General features: G+C 40.1%; 1 protein-coding gene across 1 annotated transcript in view; it reads left to right on the forward strand.

The window, feature by feature from the left end:
* myofl (myoferlin like) overlaps nucleotides 1-16308 on the forward strand; it is a 44763-nt gene extending 28455 nt beyond the window's left edge. Inside the window, exons 28-53 of the mRNA XM_076285293.1 lie at nucleotides 548-653; nucleotides 857-993; nucleotides 1071-1235; nucleotides 2198-2285; nucleotides 2489-2566; nucleotides 2655-2836; nucleotides 2944-3102; nucleotides 5966-6067; nucleotides 6164-6325; nucleotides 7158-7314; nucleotides 7407-7480; nucleotides 7642-7749; nucleotides 11494-11622; nucleotides 11974-12129; nucleotides 12260-12351; nucleotides 12437-12607; nucleotides 12702-12850; nucleotides 12955-13094; nucleotides 13173-13261; nucleotides 13357-13452; nucleotides 13556-13697; nucleotides 14578-14677; nucleotides 14928-15121; nucleotides 15216-15325; nucleotides 15417-15564; nucleotides 16156-16308. Coding sequence (XP_076141408.1) covers nucleotides 548-653; nucleotides 857-993; nucleotides 1071-1235; nucleotides 2198-2285; nucleotides 2489-2566; nucleotides 2655-2836; nucleotides 2944-3102; nucleotides 5966-6067; nucleotides 6164-6325; nucleotides 7158-7314; nucleotides 7407-7480; nucleotides 7642-7749; nucleotides 11494-11622; nucleotides 11974-12129; nucleotides 12260-12351; nucleotides 12437-12607; nucleotides 12702-12850; nucleotides 12955-13094; nucleotides 13173-13261; nucleotides 13357-13452; nucleotides 13556-13697; nucleotides 14578-14677; nucleotides 14928-15121; nucleotides 15216-15325; nucleotides 15417-15564; nucleotides 16156-16191 — 3270 coding nt within the window. The 3' untranslated portion in view covers nucleotides 16192-16308. The remainder of the gene's footprint in view (nucleotides 1-547; nucleotides 654-856; nucleotides 994-1070; nucleotides 1236-2197; nucleotides 2286-2488; nucleotides 2567-2654; nucleotides 2837-2943; nucleotides 3103-5965; nucleotides 6068-6163; nucleotides 6326-7157; nucleotides 7315-7406; nucleotides 7481-7641; nucleotides 7750-11493; nucleotides 11623-11973; nucleotides 12130-12259; nucleotides 12352-12436; nucleotides 12608-12701; nucleotides 12851-12954; nucleotides 13095-13172; nucleotides 13262-13356; nucleotides 13453-13555; nucleotides 13698-14577; nucleotides 14678-14927; nucleotides 15122-15215; nucleotides 15326-15416; nucleotides 15565-16155) is intronic.
* The last annotated feature ends 6444 nt before the right edge of the window (nucleotides 16309-22752 follow it).

Consider the following 22752-nt stretch of genomic DNA (forward strand, 5'->3'; position numbering starts at 1 on the left):
GAAACACTACTGACTTCGTGATTAGTAGCCAGTGTGGGGGCTTGGTGGATATGGAGAGGTAGACTGTTCCAATGGGTAGGGGCAGCAACACAGAAGGCTCTGTCACCAAAAGTCCATAGCCTGGAACGGGGGATGACAAGCGGGTCCTTGCCAGAGGACCTCAGGGACCTTGGCTGGGAGTGATGCTGGATGAGATCGGAGAGGTACTGGGGAGCAAGAGCATTGAGGGATTTGTATGTAAGGAGTAGTATTTTGTAGGTGATGCGTGACTTCACCGGGAGCCAGTGAAGCTGCTTGAGTGTGGGGGTAATGTGTTGCCATCGCTTTGTGTGTGTGAGGATCCTGGCAGCCGAGTTTTGGACACGCTGTAACTTGTCCAGTGCTTTGGTGGGAAGACCATACAGGACACCGTTACAGTAGTCCAGACGGGAGGTGATGAAGGCATGTGTCAGAGTCTCCGCAACAGTGTCTGACCGTGAGGGCCGGAGGTGTGGGTTCATAGGTGTGCTGTGAAAACAGCACTTATGCTCTGTGCTCTGCTCTGCAGAATGGAGAGAAGGCCCAAAGTCCAGAGGCATTCGAGTGTCCACCTGGATGGACATGCGGTGACGATGACTGGGACTTTGATCACAACAGAGCTGTAGATGAAAATGGTAAGAAGGCTGCACTCGCAACTCTAAAAGAATGGACATTTAAAATTAAGCTTGTGGTCTGACTAAAATTGCCACATTATACTGTAGATGTCATTTCTTTTTGGTAAAAAATAAGTTATTTAATTTGGATCTAAAATTGTAAAATACTGTATGTCTGTATATTTTTACCTTACTTCAGTTATCACTGTTATCACTGAAACCAGGTTGGGAATATGGACTCACCATTCCTCCAGATAAGCCCAGGTCATGGGTATCAACAGAAAAGATGTACCACAACTATCGCAGGAAGAGGCTTATACGACACAGAAAGAAGATCTCAGATATGCCTATAAAAGCAATGGTAGGCATATCATTGTCCTTACTTGATTGTACCTTAACTCATTGTGATAGAAAGTAATATTCATGTGATTTCCACAGAAAGCAGAATCAGGAGAAGGTTGGGAATACTCGTCTCTGATTGGCTGGAAGTTCCACAGCAAAGAGCGTTCCTCTGATACCTTCCGACGTCGACGTTGGAGAAGGAAGATGGCTCCTTCAGGAAGCATTGGAGCCTGTGCCATCTTTAAACTGGAGGGAGCTATGGTAATATAGCATTCCTTTACAATGAAAAGGTCTCAATAGTAAATGGTGCAAATGTTATGGTACTTCAGTTTGATGGCCATGGTTAGGAATGATGTCTCTCAAGGAACGTTTGGGGGAGATTAGCCTACCACTGAAGGTACTCTTCAGCTCAACAAGCCTATCATTTGGGGATCAGGGTTGTTGTTCAGGATGCTCACCTGCTTGTGAAGCATCCTCTTTGCCACAAACCTCCAATAATGTCTATGGTCTAACTGAATTCCAACCCCTATGACAGAGCTGGCTTTCTTAATAAACCTGATCAATCTGTTGCCATCCTTCATGCCACATTACCAGGACACCACTGTGTAAAACATGGCACTAGATACAACAGACTGGTAGAATATCTGCAGCATCTTGTTGTAGACGTTGAAGGATCTTAGGCACCATAGGATGTAAAGCCAGTTTTGTCCTTTCTTTTAAAGTGTTCTTAGACCCCTCTAGTCTATCATCTGATGGTATTGACACCTGTCACACCAGATGCTTTCAAACTTTCAAATTTTCATAAGCTTGGACAGACCTTTGCTGGTGGAATATTAATTAGTGGTGTATAAATCCAAGAGCAGGAGGGATGTCAACATGTTATGCATTTTTTTTTTTTTTTGTTAAGATTTTTGCCACAAAAGCAAGAAGGGGGTCTAACTCCCCTACCATGTTTCAAAATTCATGTTGTACTGACTTCTTGAATTTTTAGCTGGACCCTTCAAACTGTATCCCCCTACTTGGTCCTCTCATGGACACATGCTTAACTAATAGCATAAACAATCCCATTGGCATTGATGAAATATGTTGTATGGTCATTTTTTTGATATGGGCAGTTCAGTTCCTTTAAATTCCCTCTCTCTTTCTCTTGCTTTATCTCATTCACCCACACCCCCACCCTATTTCTCTCTATTTGTGTGTGTGTGTGTGTGTGTGTTTTGAAGGGGGTGGATGTTGATGAAAAAGCCAGTAAAAAGGATACAGCTAAACAGTTTGGCGCCAGCACACCCATGGTCTCCTGTAGCTTTGACAGTAAGTACTGCAATTTGGGCCTTGTTGCCAGATTTCCTGACCTGGGCCACCCCCTTCTTTCCTCTTGGGAAGTCTGTTATGGGATACTTGTGATAAAATCTCATGTCTGGTGGCAGTTAGGAATACCGATGTCCTCTCACATTTATTTGTGTGTCACATTAAATACTTCATTGTTCAAATGTTCTCATATTGATGATTTGCAGGATCTTTTATATTCCATCTCAGAGTCTATGTCTATCAGGCCAGGAATCTCCTTGCTATGGACAAAGACAGCTTTTCAGGTTAGCAATGGCTTCCTGTTGTAAATATGAAATAATGAAAATAAAATGTTACAGATTATAGATCATTATGTTCCTGGTTTCTTTGCAGATCCTTATGTGCATGTCTCATTCCTTCATGTGAGCAAAACAACAGAAACAATCACTGGCACATTAAATCCAACATGGGATCAAACTCTCATTTTTGACAATGTTGAGATCTACGGGAATCCCAAAAGTATAGCTCACTATCCACCTAGTGTGGTCCTGGAACTCTATGACCGTGACCAAGTGGTACTTATGCTCATTGGGACTAAATATCCACTTTTTGTCAGGCCCATTTTGATCCATTTACATTCCATTTAACATCATGTAAATCAAACAACTCTGCTGTGTTACAGGGTAAAGATGAGCCTATGGGCAGATGCTTGTGTCTTCCTGTTGTAAATCTAAATCCAGCTGTACCAGTGACCCCCAGATTGCTATGGTATCCCATCACACTGAAAGGCAAGAGTGCTGGGGAGATGCTGGTGGCATCAGAACTCCTTCTGAAAAACAAGGTATTCTGATCATTTCCTCCCCAATAGTGAGGTTAGAAAGCAACAATTATTAACCCATCAGTACATTTGGATTCTGGACAGGACACAAAGAGATTTTATATCCAATGTGGCTTTTTACCTACAATACCCTCCAGAATTATTGGCACCTTTGGTAAAGTTGACTAAAAACAGGTATAAAAAATGATCTTTTGGCCATTTATTGTTCTCCCACAATGAAGTCAAGGCAAGTTTATTTTAGGGCTGTCAATCGATTAAAAAAATGAATCTAATTAATTACATACTCTGTGATTAATGAATCTAAATTAATCACATATATATTTTTTGCTGTGAAAGTATTTTAAATATTTAAATTCAAATGAATCATTGAATAATCAGCATTAGTGACATTAAAGTTCAAAAACTCTTATTATTATTTTCACTGTTCAAATAATTGCCAAAATAATCTATGATATGACCTAATATGCTGAAGAAATAAATTCAAAAGTGCTTCGGGAAGAAGTTTTTTTTTTCACATACAAGGCATTTCAGGCCACAGATATAACCTAGGGGACACAATGAAAATAAAATAACACTCCCCTCAATGTCAACACTTATTTCTTTGCATTGATGTGCGACTATAGAGTTGATGAACTCCGGTGATATGCAAATTCCTTGCTGCAGACATTGCAGAGGACTTTATTTTCAACACATATTTTTTATGAACACCATCAGGCCGTTTTTAAAAAGTAAATGTTCCAATCAATGATCCAGGCAGCACGTTTTCTTCTCTCTCCTTCATTTTACAGTTTAATTTTTACTGACTAGAACGGCTCGGGGTCAAAGGTCATATGGAATCGATTAATCTGCACTAATTTTTTTAATCAGTTATTTTTTCTCAAATTAATTAATCGAAATGAATCAGTCATTTTGACAGCCCTAGTTTATTTATATAGCATTTAATACACAGAGGTCATTCAATGTGCTTTACATAAACAAAAGCAAACAGTAATAACAAATAAAAGCACAGAAGGGCAATATAGTTAAAGAATAATTCAAAAAGGTAAAGATCATAATAAAAAGAAAACATAAAATGCACAAGGTAAAATTGTTACGTAAAAAAGTAATAAAAGACAAGGTAGAATATTTTCAAGACAGATTCAGAATTTGTAACTCACCGCAGTTAGCAGAAAGCATCTGAGAACAGTTTGGTCTTAAGTCTAGATTTAAAACTGGCTACAGTTGGGGCCTTTTTGATGTCATCCGAAAGTTGGTTCCAGAGCTGAGCCGCAAAGCAGCTAAAAGCAGCTTCACCATGATTAGTTCTAACAGTAGGTTTTACTAACAGGTTTTTCAGGACCTGAGAGGACGAGAAGGTGTGTACTGCTGAAGCATGTCTGATATCAGGTATTTAGGTCCTGCTCCATTTACTGATTTATAAACAAGCAATAGTGCTTTAAAGTCAATTCTGTGACTTACTGGAAGCCAGTGCAGGGACTTGAGAATTTGAGTAATGTGGTCAGTTCTTTTAGTTTTTGTTAGAATCCTAGCTTTTTAGGAAGGCCTGTGAACAGTCCATTGCAGTAATCAACCCTGCTGGAGATAAACGCATGAATGAGTTTTTCTAAGTCATGTTTTGACATCAGCCCTCTAAGTTTGGCAATATTTTTGAGGTGGTAAAAAGCTGATTTAGTTATCGCTTTCATGTGGCTGTTGAAATTTAGATCACTGTCAATTTATACACCAAGATTTTTAACAGTATCCTTTGCCTTCAACCCTTTTGTGTCAAGGAGAATGGCAACCTTAAATCTTTCCTCCTTTTTACCAAATATAATTACTTCAGTTTTTTCTTTGTTCAGCTGAAGAATATTTTGAGACATCCAGGCGTGACCTCACTGCTAATAGATTAAAGGGCATGCCAGGTAAAAGCCTGTCCAGTCATTTAATTACCAATGTAAACAGCAGAAGTTGTGTGGTCTATTGTCAAATGAAATAAAAATTGCCTCTTTGGCTAGAAACACTTTAGGTGTGTTTGGCGTACATAGAAGAATGACTGTACTGGAAAGAACCCCATGCCTAATGAGAATTATGGTGGAAGGGCTGTGATATTGTGGGGCTGTTTTTATTCCCAAAGGCTTTGGGATACCAAGGTGCATGGTATCATGAACCCCAAGAAAAATCTGAACATTTGCTGCCAAAACACTAAAAGTGGGTCATGATTGGATCATTCATCAGGTCAATGAACCAAAACAAACGTCCAGATCAAAACAAATATGGTTTACTAAACACAAAATCAAGCTTCGGCCATTGCAATCTCAGTCCCCTGATTTAAATTCCATAGAAAAACAGTGGGGAGTCAAAGAAGAGAATGCACAAGTGTATACCTAGGAATCTGGACGTCCTGGGGAGATTTTGTAAAGACGAATGGTATTAAATCCCTTGCTTTGTATTTTCCAATTTCATGTGGTGTCATAGGAGAATATTACAAGGTGTTTTATTCACCAAGGGAGGCTTAAGAAGGTATTACAAGTAGGGGTGCCAATAATTGTGAGCGACATGTTTTTGTTAAGAATATTTATTTCTTCATGAGATTTTCCTTTTTCTCTAAAATAAATTTACTTCCTTTCAATGTTGGATTTTTACTCATTGTTTTCATTGCAAGATTACAATAAATCACCAACAAATATTTTTTTATACTGGTTTTTAGTCAACTTTACAAGAGGTACCAATAATTCTGGAGGGTACTGTAGCTGAATAAAGTTAAGATAATGATAAAGCAACAATTTGCCTTTCCATGACTTTTCCAGTTAAATGGCAAATGAAATTTCAATCTTAGGCCTCATGATTCTTAAATATAACATATGCCATTTTTTGTTGCTACATGTAGTCAGATGACACCGAGCTGCCCATCGTTCCATCAAGAAAGGATGGGAAGTTTTACATGGTGCCTCAAGGGATCAGGCCAGTGGTTCAGCTCACTGCCATTGAGGTGTGAAGCAGACAGGTTCATCAAGGTAATCAATTTAAGAGCTTGTCTTTACTTTCCATGCTTATTTTTCTGGTTTTATGTATTTGTGTATCACAGATTCTCACCTGGGGATTGCGGAACATAAAGAGTTATCAACTGGCTGCAGTCTCCTCTCCAAGTCTGATTGTTGAATGTGGAGGGCAGGTTGTTCAGACTGGAGTGATCAAAAACATGAAAAGAAACCCTAATTTTCCAGGATCTGTGCTGTTCATGAAAGTGGTATGGGATATGTTGTAATTCTCTATTGCATACACCTAATTTTCTCTCAGGTAAAGTCCACATGGAAACGATGAAAATTATGTTCTATGGAAAACACTGTGTGAATAGGCAAAATGCACATTTTTGAAAATACTGATCACATCATAGTCCTGATCAAAAAGCCCCACCCCACCCCATAGCATTTTAAAATTACACGTGAATGGGAGAATTTGGGTTTAGAAGCACACAGGTTATGTTACTGGTATTGCAAGGCCACGGTTGCCTGCAAGCTAATATTTGTTCTAGCTAGCTCTACACCAGACATTATGCCAAACGTAAAACGACCAAAGCATGTAGCAGCCTTGATCTTGAAAATGTACTTTATTTGACAGTTGAATTGGAAATTGATTGTTCAGTAGGATTAATGTCAGTCTGACATGAGTCAAGGTCATAGATATTAAAAAGCTAGATACCACATTATCCGACGAGTTCTATTACAGTAGGTGGCATCGTAAACACGGCCGCCATATTGCTGCGGACAACACGTTTACTGTCTATGGCAACACTTGTAGGTAATCGTTTTCAAAACCTTTCATTCTTGTGTGGATGAGGCCTTAGTGGCATTGAAGCTAAACCAGTAGTAAAAACAGCATGTACTGTAACTGTGGTGCTCCTCAAATTAATTGGTAATACCTAAAATTAGTTTGGTTTTTGGCACTAATTTCTTTAACACAAATCCTTTCACTGGTGAATTAGTATTTTGACCTTTTGTTAAATTGTCTTTTGTATTTAGGGGTAGAACTTGATCTTGTTTCCCTCTGTCTTCTCCCTTTTACCCCCATCCTCTCCACAGCTTCTTCCTAAGGTCGACATGTATACTCCTCCTATAATGTTGAAAGTGATAGACCATAGACCATTTGGCAGGAAGCCTATTGTTGGTCAGTGTACTATTGACTCCCTAGATGAATTCAGGCGTGTGGAAAATACTGAAGTGGCTTGGTCAGCCAAAGGTAGCCACTAAGTTTACACTGGGGAATACATTATACCAATTTTGTATAGGAAATTGCATGTGTAAACTACTAAACTCTGCTCTCTATGTTAGTGTCAATACTCTCCACGGGCCTTGAAGATGTCATATTAGACATTGAGAAGACACAGACAGTCTTTAACACAAAGGTAAAATTAAATACAAAAAAAAACAAATATTGTATTTGGTGGGTAACAACATATATGAAAGGCATTGTTACAATACAGATACACAAACCCAAACATACCCCCACCCCCTCCTCTTGTTGGTGTTGTTATTGTTATACTGACCTCTTAGTGTTTAATTGCAGACCATTGCAGAGGAAGACTCTGTTGACTGGTGGAGTAAATTCTACTCTTCTATTGGAGAGAGTGAAAAATGTGGCCCCTACTTGCAAAAAGGTTTTAACACCTTAATGGTGAGTCTGCACTGAAATATGTAGCTGGTTTGTTTGCTGGTATGACTGCAACTTAATAACAAACTACAGTAACAAACTGGAGATGCCTTTCCTGAAGGAAATACTTGTGCACGCAAAGTTGTAGTTAGGATGTTGCTAGGGTGGTTGCAAGGGTGTGACAAGGCTAATCATTGTGGTTGCTATGCTAATTAAAGTGCTATGCTGGTTGCTATGGCGATTGCTAGGTTAACATTATGGTAGCAACCAGATCAATGGATACCTTGTCTTAGCTGAATTACTGAAGCTAAGCAGGTGTGGGCCTAGTTAGTACTTGGATGGGAGACCTCCTTGGAAAAACTAGGTTGCTGCTGGAGTGTTGGTGGGTGGTCAGTAGGTGGTCCTGACTCACTGTGGTCATTAAAGATCCCATTCTCACAACCGGTGCAGTGTCAGAATGCATTAGAACAGATTCACGCCCCTTTTTAGGGGAAGACAAGCATTATATCATTGATTGCAATGGGAAAGACAGCTAGTAGTCACACATTACTTCTAGTTATTAATTCACAGGACATTCAATCCTTTGGTAACACTTTACTTGACAGTATCAACATAAGAGTGACACTGTCATGACACATGAACCTTAACCCTAACTCTAACCCTAACCCCTAACCCTAACTTGTTATGACAAAAACCAAATGTCACTTCATAACAGAAGCGATATGTCATAAACGTTTATGACTTGTTTATGACACGTTCATGACAGTGTCATGTCACTCTTATGTCAATACTGTCAAGTGTAACCAATCCTTTTACTAGCACAACGGTTATGAAGAAATATGTACGTAACTGACTCATGTCGAACCTTTGTACATTACCAACCTAATTCGTTTCCAATACCCCAATGTTGAGGACAAATTTAGCCCGTAGCTAACACTTACCATAATGTCCTATGTAAAATGTTAGCTTGCTAGGTAGCTAACTGTGGAACTTAAGTATAACATAGCCAGTTATCTCACCTAGTTGTAGGAAATTCGTATTTCAAGTGATAGAATTAAGGGTTGACTTTTGTTTAGTTGACGTTATGACATATAAAGTTAAAGGCACACCAGGCAAGCCTGATGCTTTTTCTCTACGAAACTCCCCCTCGCTCGGTCTGAAGCTCTTTTCCTTTTCTTTGCGTCTTCCGTCAAGGGTTTTCGCTGCTTCTTTGCCAGCTCTGCCATTATACACACGTTTACAACAATCTCTAGCGTTTCGTTAGCCTGCCTCTGTGCTGTAAACTGATCATGCTTCGGTCGGCGGGTACGATACACTGACCTTGCAAGCAGCATATTCTTCCTACACAGGGATGGATTACTGCACGGGCCTACCAGGCCCAGGGGCCCAAGGGGTCAGGGGGCCCTGAAGCCCAAGCCTTTGCATGGAATCATTGCCTCAATATCAACAAATCAGGATATAGGCTATGAATCTGATTGAATTTAGTATTGGCCATCCCCAAAATGCACCAGAATACAGGAAATCACATCAAACAAATTAAAAAATGTCTGGGGGAGGGTCCCCAAACCCCCCCTCCCACATATACGACAATTAGTGGGGGGTCCTTAATACATATGGGCCCAGGGGCCCGAAATTTCATAATTCGGCCATGTTCCTACAGGCAGTAGGGGCGGGCGAGAGAGTCTTTTACCCATTTTACCCAACGAGTCATTTAACCATATACCGACTTACGAAGATGAGTAATTAACACGAAAACGTTGCCTGGTGTCCCTTTAAGCTTGCCGAACTTAGTTATGCTCAGCCATAAGCAGCTTGACTGTGACTACTTGTTCATGACACTGGAACTGGAAACTGGAAATATCAAAAAGTAGGAATGTAATGGTCACCTTAATCCCATGGACACACAGATGACTCTCACACCAACCTTATTTTTTTTTGCCTTTTATTCACATTTGTTTAATGATTTAGTAAGTACAAGCCTTTTTTGCTCCTACTTCGATGCAGCTCCACAGGTTTCCATTCAATCAAAATGGTCATATTTCCCCTAAAAGGGAACGTGTATGTGCAGCACAAAGTTCCCGGATGTGCCGGTTGTCCATATGGCACTTATTGCAAAGAGTAGGGGATTCGCTGGTGTCCTGGCTAAATTTCCAACCTGGCTCATTCAGGCCACATTTACACATAGCCGGGTATTTAGAGAAACAAATATTTCCCCCCCTCCGTTTTCAATAATAACATCGTGCACACAACATTGTTTTCAAAAAACTTGTCATTTACATCAACCCGCATAAATACGCTGTTGAGCGCCATAATAACTATGCCAAACCTATGGGTGGCAGTGTAGGGAAAGGAATAAAGCCATGTTGGCCAATCAAAATCCTCAGAATCGTTGGTAGGCAATGCACCTATGACCTGCGTCTTGGAAGGGAAAGCTGCAGTAAAAATGCTGACCTCCGTGCGATCCTTCGCCTCTGCTCCTCCGTGCAGAACTAGCAGTTGTTGCAAATGCAAACAGGCCAGAAGCGTTTGCACAAAAGTAAAAATTAGTAGCACCTTAACAGCATCCATGATAATCCTGATCAGTAGCCAAAGAAACTGTAAACATCAGGCGCTCACATGACGTTAACGATTTTCTGGCGCATAATGTGACGTTTAAGAAGCTAAAACGCCGTTTATCCCTGTTGACACGGCAGCACATAACCGGCGTTATCAGAAATCTCCACTTTGGCCGGAGGTTTTAGAAATAATCGTTTTCTGTGATAAAAACGGGGTTTTGGTGTAAACGAGAGGCCAAACCGCAGGGAAATATCTGTGTTTTCCCTTCGTGTAAACGGGGTCTCAATCTGGCCCCCTAATCATCCCCCATTGTACCGGTAATTGGCTCATTCACTCCCTCACTCTCCACCTCAAGCTGGTGTGTGGTGAGCGTTCTGGCACATTCTGGCTGCTGTGCATCACCCAGGTTGGTGCTACACATTGGTGGTGGTTAGTGAGGTCCCCCCTTCCATATGAAGCACTTTGAGTGTTGAGAAAAGCGCTATATAAATGTAACGTGTTGTTGGTAGTGGTTAATGCTAGGGTGTTGCTAGGGTAATTGAAATGGTTGGGATTGCTAAGGTAATTGAGATGATTGATAAGGAGTTGCTAGGGTGCCTAGGATTAATATTTCTAATTCAAGTTCGTGGTTTCTGTGTTAAAGGGTTCTTTAGTAACTGCATGCAGAAAATCCAGGAAGAGAGTATAAGGTGAAACGAGAAGAAGGGCATTGCATGTCAGGAAGGAGAAAAACAGGGGGAAAGGAGGATACAGAAAGAATAAACTAAATGGGAATGAATAGAGTGTGAAAAACAGATAAAGACATGGTTGAAATTGAAAATAGAAAATGAAGAGTAATTGAAAGAGGGAGAGAGAAAGAGACAGGGCAAAAGTGACAAAGTGAAGAAAATAGAAAAAGTGAGAGAGGGGAAGAGAGGAGAGAGATAGAAAGATCCATTTCATTTTTTTTCATTGAAAAGTCAGTCAGCAGTCAGTTGAGAACACAGGTGCAAGCTAGCTTGATAACCTGTTATGATGACACAAAGGCCTATGTCTATGAGAGAAAGCCCCCACTTTGGTGTGCAGATACATTTTGTATTATTTTTAACAATTTCACACAATCCAGAAAAAATAACATGTAGCCTATGTGAAATTATAGGCATTTGTGGGTTGTTGCCTGCTAATTGTATTAGCATAAGACAGAAAATATTACACAATATTTTCACTATTCAGGTATATCACAGTGAACTAGAAGAGGTCCCAGAGTTTCAAGGACTGACTGACTTCTGCAGCACCTTCAAGCTACAGAGGGGGAAGACTGAAGATGAGGATGATGACCCCACAGTGGTGGGAGAATTTAAGGTGAATCTGCAGATTGTAAAAGTGACATTATTTAAATGGCTGTTTGGGGGGTTGTTTATTGTACAGTTACAGTAACATAGTTTTGCCCACACAAGGCAATTTAACTGACCATTGAAGTACACTGAAAATGTTAAAACGGATGGTTAATGAAAATGCTAAAATGGATGGGAAAAATAGGTGTGTAGTTCCACTAGATGCCATCTACATATCCTCATTGTTTTGGGAACTACAAAAAGAAAATAATATCTGAAAGAAATATATGATGGCACATTTAATATATGATGTCTACATTTAGTTTGGAGAATACAGGTTTCTTTGTTCAGCTTTCATTTGTTGTATCTGTGCCTAAAGGGATCTTTCCGAGTTTATCCCCTGTCTGATGACCCCAACATCTCTCCACCTCCTCGCCAGTTCAGAGAACTACCTGAGAGCACACCTCAGGACTGTCTCATTAGGATATATATTGTGCGCTGTATTGACTTGCAACCCAAGGACAACAATGGTCTTGTGAGTGCTTTGGCTAAAATTATGTCTTGTAAATGTACCACAGAAAATACAGATTTTCATGCTGGAAATAGCCTTTATATATCTATATTGGAAACATAAATACTGGCTGTTGCAATTTCCCCCTCGTCAGTGTGATCCTTACATCAAGATTTCACTGGGAAAACATTCTGTGGAGGACAGAGAGCACTACAAACCAAATACCCTTAATCCAGAATTTGGCAGGTAGGATGACAAAGTTCAAAAGCAAACCATGAAAAAGCTACAGTATATTCCCACTAACACATTCTTCTTTTATATGTCTCTGCAGAATGTTTGAGCTATCCTGTTTTCTCCCACAAGACAAAGATTTGAAAATATCGATCTATGACTATGATTTACTAAGCCGTGATGAGAAAGTTGGAGAGACAGTGATTGACCTTGAGAACCGATTGTTCTCTCGCTATCGTTCATCCTGTGGGCTCCCAGAATCATACTGTGTGTAAGTGTGCACAATCCCATTTTTTCTGACGATTTCAACGATATACTTGAGAATTTGTACAGCTATTGCATGTGTACATTTACTTTTTAAAAAGCTCTGGGATCAACCAGTGGAGAGACCAGCTGAGGCCATCACAGATTCTTCAGAATCTGGCTCGACTAAAAGGAATTCCCCCACCACAGATTGAAAACAATGGCAGTTCACTCTCCTTTGCTGGAAAAATGTACAGCCTGCTTGATTTTGGTAAGAAAAGGGAAAATGTAGGGATTTTTGCTTCTTACTATTCTTAATGGCTTAATGTAAAAACGACTCTTGACAAAGAACACCATTTGAAACTACTGTAATAGAGGCAAGTAAAATGATCCACCAACACCTTGGACCACCAAAAGAGCGAATCTGCCTACACGTGCTAAAGACACAGGGACTAGTACCTGAACATGTGGAGACTCGAACCTTGTACAGCACATATCAGCCGACATTGCCACAGGTTAGCATGTGCAGGTACACCACATATTAGATCTACACTGATAATGTACATTTGATATAATTTAGTTTATCATTTTAGGGCAGAATTCAGATGTGGGTTGACATTTTCCCAAAAAGCCTGGGCACTCCTGGCCCTCCCTCTGACATTCGTCCAAGAAAAGCCAGAAGGTAGGATTATATAACCCCCAGTGTATTGGAGCTTTGCAGTCTCATTTTGAAATCTCATAAATGTTGATTAACATGTCTTGTTTATTTGTATGCAGATATTTTCTACGAGCAATCATCTGGAACACGAGTGAGGTGATTCTAGATGAAACTAGCATCACAGGAGAAAATATGAGTGACATTTATGTCAAAGGGTAAATGCCATTCAGGACACACAATATGTGACATTCTCATTTATTGGGCCCTTAATTAATCATTTAAACTGTTTTGCATTTCCATGTTCATTCAAATTGACAGGTGGATGCCTGGTATGGAGGAAGACAAGCAGAAGACTGATGTGCACTACAGATCACTTGATGGAGATGGGAATTTCAACTGGAGATTTGTCTTTGGATTTGACTACTTACCAACAGAGCAGCTGTGCATTGTGTCCAAAAAAGTAACACCTGCAATTGGGGGAATTCACAGATTCACAAACAACACACACACACACACACACACAGTGTAGATCTGAGCACAGAAATCATCTTACGACAGGGCTCACGTGTGATTCATGAAACCTTCGCATCACTCGAATTCCAGCATAAGAATAAACGTGTGTTGATAAATGTGGCGCCTGGAAACGAGTGTAATTTAAATATCACGCCCTTATGCTCCTTTTATAGGCCTCGCCCCTAGAATTTACGACATATATGTCCAAAAGAGAAACATTTGTGATCTTGAGATGGCCACAGTGACGTTACAAGTCCAGCTGAAAAGAGTAATCAAAAAAGCCAGGAAACTATGGCGATTTAAGTGCAACAACTTTATTTTCGCAGAGAGAACGCATACTACAAATACATTTGTTACAAAACCATACAACACTGCCATTTGCCCTTTGAAAATAATACAAAATAATTTATGACTGTTGCACTTTCCAAAGAGAAAGTCATTTTCTCCACATAGCCTATGGCTACCTTAAGCCACCAAATGTGTCAACATAACAAGCTACATTACGGCAAGTAGGCTACAGGAAAAGTCTTATGTCCAAGATATTCCATAAATTCAACTCTTGAACTTTCCATACACGACACGAGTTGAGACTTGACATTAGATTCGAGCTTAGCCCACTCACGTTCAGATTGATAAATGCCATGCTTTGCGTGGAAATGAGCGTACGTCTGTCTGTCTTATGCCCGTTTTATGTCGTACTCATGTTTCATAAATGAGGGCCAATGTCATTGTGTGTGTGTCATGTGTGTAAATTGTGTCGACAACTTGCAATGTGATGACTAACTCTAAATGGTGGAATGGTGCCCTAACTGATCTTTTATTAACAGGAACATTTCTGGAATCTTGACAAAACCCAGCTCAGAATACCACCAAAGTTGATTATTCAGATATGGGATAATGACAAATTCTCCCTGGATGACTATTTAGGTAAGGTCACTCTATGTACAGTACACACTGCTCACACTTTTACAAACGATCACCACTGTAACTCATCTGCTGCAAACATGTTTTAAAACATTTGTATCAAGGCATTGAAATAACATTTTACAATATGTGTTAATCTTCCAGGGCCTATTTAGATATTAGTACATGTTGTATTTGTGACACATACGTTCATTATTTGCATTCCATTTGTCATACAGCCCTATTGTAACGTCTGGTACATTGTCATTTGCAGGCTCTCTTGAGCTGGATTTGCTTCGGCTCATCCCACCAGCTAAAAATCCAGAGAAATGTACACTCAACATGTTACCAGATATGGCTGGTAACTCAAACAGTGAATCCTCCCGATGCAACTCCCTGTTTGCCCAGAAGTCTGTGCGAGGCTGGTGGCCATGCAAGATGGAGCAGGATGGGAAGCAAGTGCTGACTGTGAGTGTAGACTGATGATACTGTTATACCAGTGAACTCTTTTATTTATGCACATGTGCTTAAATAATGGGTGCCTGTGCTCTCCTGTCCCAAGGGTAAAGTGGAGATGACTCTAGAAGTGGTGGATGATCATTTTGCAGAGGAAAGGCCTGCTGGGAAAGGAAGAGATGAACCTAACATGAATCCACAACTAGACCCTCCAAAGTGAGAAAATACAACCATATTGATATGAAATTGCCGTTCCATCCAAAAATGCTTTCTAACTCACTTTCTTTATCTTCATTTACCCCAACAGCCGTCCAGAAATGTCCTTCTTTTGGTTCACAAGTCCATGCAAAACCATGAAATATATTATGTGGCGGAGATTCAAGTGGCTCTTTATTAAAATCATAATCCTCTTGATAGTATTACTGTTCCTGGCAATCCTGCTGTACTCTTTACCAGTAAGTTTTTTGCTTGTGTGTGCATTTCCATTACATAATTCCATCCAAATTTACAGTATTTTAGTCAGTCTATCACGTCACATGAGCATGTTTCTGTTGGTCTCATTTACAACAAAAAGGCTGTCGTGGAGAAGCTAGACATTAGATTTGGCTATCGTGTCTGTTGTACAAGATGTTTACAGCCCAATAGCCTAACTTTAAAAACTAACTTAAAACAGTGATTTAAGGCATTTGTCGACAAGAAAGATATGTGTTGCCGTTCTCCCTACAGGATTCACGGTAGGCTGATTGGTTAGGTCTATCAAATTGTGTGGAGATGCATTTCCCCCTGTATCGGTGGAAACACGCCCCATAATCACGTCCCAATGCATCAGTTCCAGACTCATATTCTGAATAGAACTCAGTTGGCTACACTAAACTAGCTATCCATGGTATTAAACCATTGGTGTTGTACTACAAGAACACCATATAAACACAAACATACAGCTTACCATCATACCATGTCACAATTCAGGTGCTGTTGTCCTTCTGCATGTGATTTCTTGTTATATATGATTACTCACTCACAAAATCTTTTCTTTCTTTTTGTAGAACTACATCTCAATGAAAATTGTGAAGCCATTCTGAATGGAGAATATGTGGTTAGGTGCTGATGGATGTGACTCAGACATGCATAAGTACTGTTATATGGAAGAACAAATACCCTCTACAGTGCCCTTTATAAACCTGTGCTTTTTCTTCTGATTATGATTATGCAACAACTTCATTTGATTTTGCAAAAACCTCATTGTTAATGACCTAAGTCAATGAAAAACTGCTTTGTGTTTGTGTTAATTGTACATTTCACTTTACAAACCAACACAAGGTGGGCTTACAGGGACACTTTTTATCTGATTAGAATAATAATGGTTCAATTGGAATAAAAAATAACACATATATACATCTTGATCAGAATAAAACTGCCGATTCGCTTAGAATTTTATTCGGAATGAAAGAGGTGGTGTATTCCGTTCTTATTCCAATTGAACAGCCATGTATACGGTCAATCGGGTTGCCCACTGTAACTTCTCAAGCAAAAGCAAAGCAGAAATGGCTATTCCCCTATGTCTATGTAAACCCACCTGAGTCAATTACTGATATTGTTAAATATCACCACTGCTACCACATTTTTAAAATGGGGCAACCCCAATCTTTTTTGTAGACCACTAGCTTATTATATATATATATATATATATATATATATATATATATATATATATATTATATATATATTTTTAGGGCTGTCAATCAATTAAAACATTTACTTAACATTTAAAACATTTATCAAATGAATTACATACTCTGTGATGAATTAATCTAAATTAATCGCATATAGAATTTTTGCTGTGAATGTATTTTAAATATTTAAATTCAAATGAATCATTGAATTATCAGCATTAGTAACATTAAAGTTCAAAAACTCTTTTATTATTATTTTCACTGTTCAAATAATGGCCATAATAATGTATGATATGACCTAATATGCCGAGGAAATAAATTCAAAAGTGCTTCGGGAAGAAGTTTTTTTTCACATACAAGGGATTTCAGGCCACAGATACAGTATAACCTAGGGCAGGGGTTCCCAAACTTTTCCTTGACAAGGCCCCCCAAATACCACTAGGTTCTGGCCAAGGACCCCTTGATGTGTTATTAAACCCATCGATAATACTACGGCAAATTTAAAAATACATTAAGCTAATCCTAATAATTATTTTAGCCACAAGCACTTTGTGATGGAGCATACAGTGTGTAAAATTACATTTGGGGCTTTCTACTATATGAGAGCTATCACTCTACTATTATTCCCAGTCATTATCATGGAAAATAATGTTCAGATATGAGACAAATTATTATAATGGCATTGTATAACAACCCTCATAGTAATGGGTATATTTAAAATTTTTCAAATGTATTTATTTGTTGCTTTTATTTTTCTTTCCAACTTGCTGAGGCCCCCCTGGCACCCCCTCGCGGCCCCCACTTTGAAAACCACTGACCTAGGGGACACAATGAAAATAAATGAACACTTCCCTCAATGTCAACACTATTTCTTTGCATTGGTGTGCGACTTTAGAGTTGTGGAACTCCGGTGATATGCAAATTCCTTGCTGCAGACATTGCAGATGACTTTATTTTAATCAACACTTTATTTTTATCAACACCATCAGGCCGTTTTTTAAAAGTAAATGTTCCAATCAATGATCTAGGCAGCACATTTTCTTCTCTCTCCTTCATTTTACAGTGTAATGGTTACTGACTAGAACTGCTCGGGTTCAAAGGTCATACGGAATCGATTAATCTGCGCTATTTTTTTTAATCAGTTATTTTTTCTCAAATTCATTAATCGAAATTAATCAGTTATTTTGACAGTCCTAATATACACACACACACATATATATATATATATATATACATACATATATATATATACATACACACACACACACACACTTTTGCACTTAAAACTATTGTCAATGGCTTGCTAAAACAATCAGATAGCTGAAATAAACCACCTTGCGCTTGCAGATATGACTGTAAACCAATGCTTCTCAATGTTTTTGTGTGCCCCACCTCCACCACCACCAGACATGCACAAACAATATTCGCTATGAATATTTTGGTTCTAACATTGTAGATTTGTGTATTTTGCTTGATCAATGAACTCTTAATTTCACACTCTGATTAAACCAAACAAACCTGGTAGGCTTCATTCAATTTCAAAAATAGTATTATTTGCCTGACAGGACCCTCATGTTTAATTACGAAAGCATTTCTACAGCAAGTTGGTATCCACAAAAATAGAACATGTGCAACGGATATGGATGACACAGCGTTCTGGTATCAGAAAGATAATGCATGCAAAGTACAAGGTAGTAATGTGGTTATGCGGTTATGTAGTATAAATTGGTTAAAACAGTTGTATCACTTTGGCAAATGGTTATAGTTATTTTCAAACTTACACATGACATTTAACAGGTGCTGTGCATTATACCCCCCCCCCCCCCCCACCTTTTTTTTTTGTTAATGTTTTATTATGACCGCCGCGCAGCGAACTTTAAATTAAGTAAAGGAAAGCCAAAAAGTGATCCTTCATCTAAATTTTCAGTATTGTCTTTCCAGCTTAACATTACGTCTAACAGTAAAATAATGTTAGCATGGGTTGAGTGTTGGCCGAGTAGCATTTCGATTTCAGACGGAGGAGGGGGGGGGGGGGGGGCAGTTTCCTACCTGAAACTAGAAAGTTGCTAGGTTGGTAATCGCCTACAGAGGGCCGTACATAAATCCACATAACATTCGCCATGTTATGAGGTAAAGATCTAGCTTTGTTAGAGGTTATAAAGCCATGGGTGGAGATTTAATAAGCATAAGGGGCACTTCCTCGCCAGTGATCTGGCTTGTCAGGTCCAACACCTGCCTCTAGAATGAGAGTATCTGTCGACACTCCCACATACAATGAAATAAAGTTCCTTTTTGGTCTTACATTTGACGTAGGTATCTGATATGTGGTGCAATTTAGCTGGGGTTATGTATCTACTTATCCATTTATATTGCAATAGTTTGGAGTTTGTATTTATGGATTGGGTTTGAGCTAGATAGCATGCTTTTGAGCCTATTGCAGTTAGAGGTAGTCTTCTGTGCAGTGTATAATTTAATCTGTCCTTAAACAGATTACCTATAGTGCGACCGCATTATAGCCTATAAGCTGCCTCCCTTGCCTCCGCTGCATGGCGGACATGCAATAGCCAGCGTCACGAGACTCTAATAATATATATATAATACCGAGCACTAAGTTAAGCAGCGCTTCCGTAGCACTATTGAGTAGACGTTGCTGTGTCGAGCACATGAAGAATTGTGCCAGTAGCATCGCCGGTTCGAATCCGGCTTGATGCCGTGGCTGCCAATGTCATGCGGTCTCCCGTTATATTACGCTAGGCTGTCCGGTGGTCAGCGCATTCTCACGCGAACTCTTATGAAGCCAAGTGCATGACTGTTTGTAACTGTTTGCTTTCTGTTAGTTGTGCTTTTTACTGAGGGCATTCATATTAATCATTGATATCAATTGGAACAGCCAGATTGATACTCGCTGCTGTCTCTCGCTGCCGTCTCCCTTTATTACGCAGCGCGCATTCCCGATTGCAGGGGTGGGTCACGCGATCCGCGGACTCTAACTTCCAGCGGCAGCCCCGTATGTTTGCGATTCTTTGTTACTGTTTGTTTTCTGTTTTTTGTGCTTTTTACTGACATCATTCATATTAATCATTTATATAAATGGTGATAGTCAGAGAAATAAAGTCCATTTGATGAAAAGGAGAATGGCGGACCTCGTCTCAGACCTGCACGTCATAACCGGCGCTATACAGAGACTCTGATGTATGCAGAGCACAACGTAAAGCATCCCTTCCTTAGCACTATTGAGAGAGCGTTGCTCTGCCGAGCACATGAGGAATTGTGCCAGTAGCATCGCCGGTTCGAATCTGGCTTGATGCCTAGCTTCCGTTGTCACACGGTCTCCCGTTATATTACATGCGCTGTCCGGTGGTCAGCGCATTCCTGAGTGCAGGAAGGCACGCGAACACTTATGAAGCCAAGTCCGTGACTGTTTGTAACTCTTTGCTTTCTGTTTGGTGTGCTGTCACAGCAGAGAAACAGCCAGAGAAATAAAAATCAATTTTACGAAAAGGAGGACCTTTCACCTACACGCAATCGCCAGCGTCATGAGACTCTAATAATGTATATAACACCGAGCACTACGTTAAGCAACGCTTCCGTAGCACAATTGACAAGACGTCGGTGTGTGGAGCACATGAAGAATTGTTCCAGCATCGCCGGTTTGAATCCTGCTTGATGATGTGGCTGCGCTGTCACGCAATCTCCCGTTAATTTTACCGCTGTCCGGTAGTCAGCGCAATCGCGAGTCCGTGCGTGCGGGCGGGCACACACAATCACTTATGAAGCTAAGTGCGTGACTTTGTAACTGTTTGCTTTCTGTTTGGTGTGCTATTACTTAGGGCATTCATATTAATCATTGATATCAATTGCAACAGCCAGAGAAATAAAAATCAATTTTATGAAAAGGAGGACCTTTCACCTACACGCAATCGCCAGCGTCACGAGACTCTAATAATAGGCGTGTTCGACTTGAGGCAGATCTGACTTGATGTGATGCATGCTGGGTTGAACACAATGCATACTGGGATGGACGCAATGCATACTGGTTAGAAATTCTGTCCGACTTCTGTCAGCCGGGGAGGGACTTACCACCGTGACACCATGTCACATGACCTTAAAATCGTCAGTCATCATGCTTATTTTAATGAGTAAGAATGAAAGTTCTGCTGTATTTATTGCCAACAAAATTCTGCGATATCTCCCGCGAATACGTGACGTCAGGCAGACTGTAGCCTGTCTGTCCGGGATGAGCTGCCCTCTGTTGTAGCTCCTCCCGGCTAGCCTCTGAAGAACACGTTTACGTAGAAAGCCAGACCAAGTCAGATCTGCCTCAAGTCGAACACGCCTAATGTATATAACACCGAGCACCAGGGTTGGGTAGTAACGGATTACATGTAATCTGGATTACGTAATCAGATTACAAAAATCAAGTAACTATAATCAGCCCAGATTACAATAAAAAAATTGTGTAATCAGATTACAGTTACATTGTTGGGGATTACCTGATTACATTTTATCATGCAAACAATGCAACTTTTTTATGATAGCCTAGCTATCTTTTAATTTGACAAGCTTCGGGCATGCCGGTTCGATCCCCGACCAGTAGAAAAAATGTGGGCGGGGGAAGTGGTTGAGCACTGCTCTCCCATGCCCACATCCACGGCTGAAGTGCCCTTGAGTAAGGCACCTAACCCCTCACTGATCCCCGAGCGCCGCTGTAGCAGGCAGCTCACTGCTCCGGGTTGGTGTGTGCTTCACCTCACTGTGTGCTCATTGTGTGCTCTGTGTGCTTCACTAATTCACGGATTGGGAGACCAAATTTCCCTCACGGGATCAAAAGAGTATCTATACTTACTAACTTACATACTGTTGGGGCAGGTCTCTCGGCACACTGCCTGATCTTTTCCTCCTAATCTTAACGTAGCCTCATGTTTTAGTGTTACCGTTTACTTTGAGAAAGTCACCAGGTCCCCCTGGTTGAAAAACATCCCAAAGAATAATTTTCTCACCCACACAATTGAAATGGACATGTCCCTGGGTCAAAAATGGACATGTCCCTGGGTCAAAAAAATCCAGCGAAAGCTAAATTCAGTGTCCAGGTGTGCCCTTATAAAGGTTAAGCTGAGTTGTGCATGTTTGGAGAATAGTGATCCATGATCACATCCATGATGACTAAGTGATCAATTTTGGGATGGGGTGAAAATTTCAACCACCAAAACACCACCCCCAAAGTGGAGATTAGCTATAGAAATGTATTAGTTTTGGGTGTTTTTCAGACAATGGGACCTGGTGACCTCAAAGTAAATGGTAACACTAAAACAAGGGGCTACTTTAAGATTTTTGGAGGAAAAGATCAGTTAATTCACACAGGAATGCTTTACTCAGAGCAAAGATATTTCTTAGATGTAATGAAATAATAAAGAGAAAAATAGAATGAGAAATCTTTCATCAATTCAGTGGGGGTGTCTTTTACTTAAGGGACATATTTATTGAAGTAATCTAAAAGTAATCCTAAAGTAATCAGATTACGTTACATGTTTTTGGTAATCCAACTGATTACGTTACTGATTACAAAAATTGCCATGGAATCTGTAATCAGTAATGGATTACATTTCAAAGTAATCTGACCCAACCCTGCCGAGCACTACGTTAAGCAGCGCTTCCATAGCACAATTGACCTGTCGCTAAGCCCCGCCCCCCATTGTTACCGTGTGAAAACTCGGACAAACAAACCAGACTTGATTAGAAATACATTGTGGACAATGGCAGCTGACAGTATACAGGGCTGCCAACTTTTCAAAAACCCTTGGAGTGAGATTTGGTGGGGCCAACCAAAATTTTGCTGCGTACATTTTTGTTTGGCTCATTCAGCATTATACCGTACAGTAAAAAAACGTACATCAGTGGTTCTCAGGTGTAGGGACCAGGCATGGACGGATTATGAGCTTTCGGGCCCCTGGGCCCAGATGTATTAAGGGC

This window comes from Alosa pseudoharengus, unplaced genomic scaffold (assembly GCF_046254945.1).
Source record: "Alosa pseudoharengus isolate Yale_2024_CS ecotype anadromous, Long Island Sound unplaced genomic scaffold, YU_APseudo_1.1 YU_APseudo_1.1_scf_15, whole genome shotgun sequence".
NCBI classification, from domain to species: domain Eukaryota; kingdom Metazoa; phylum Chordata; class Actinopteri; order Clupeiformes; family Clupeidae; genus Alosa; species Alosa pseudoharengus.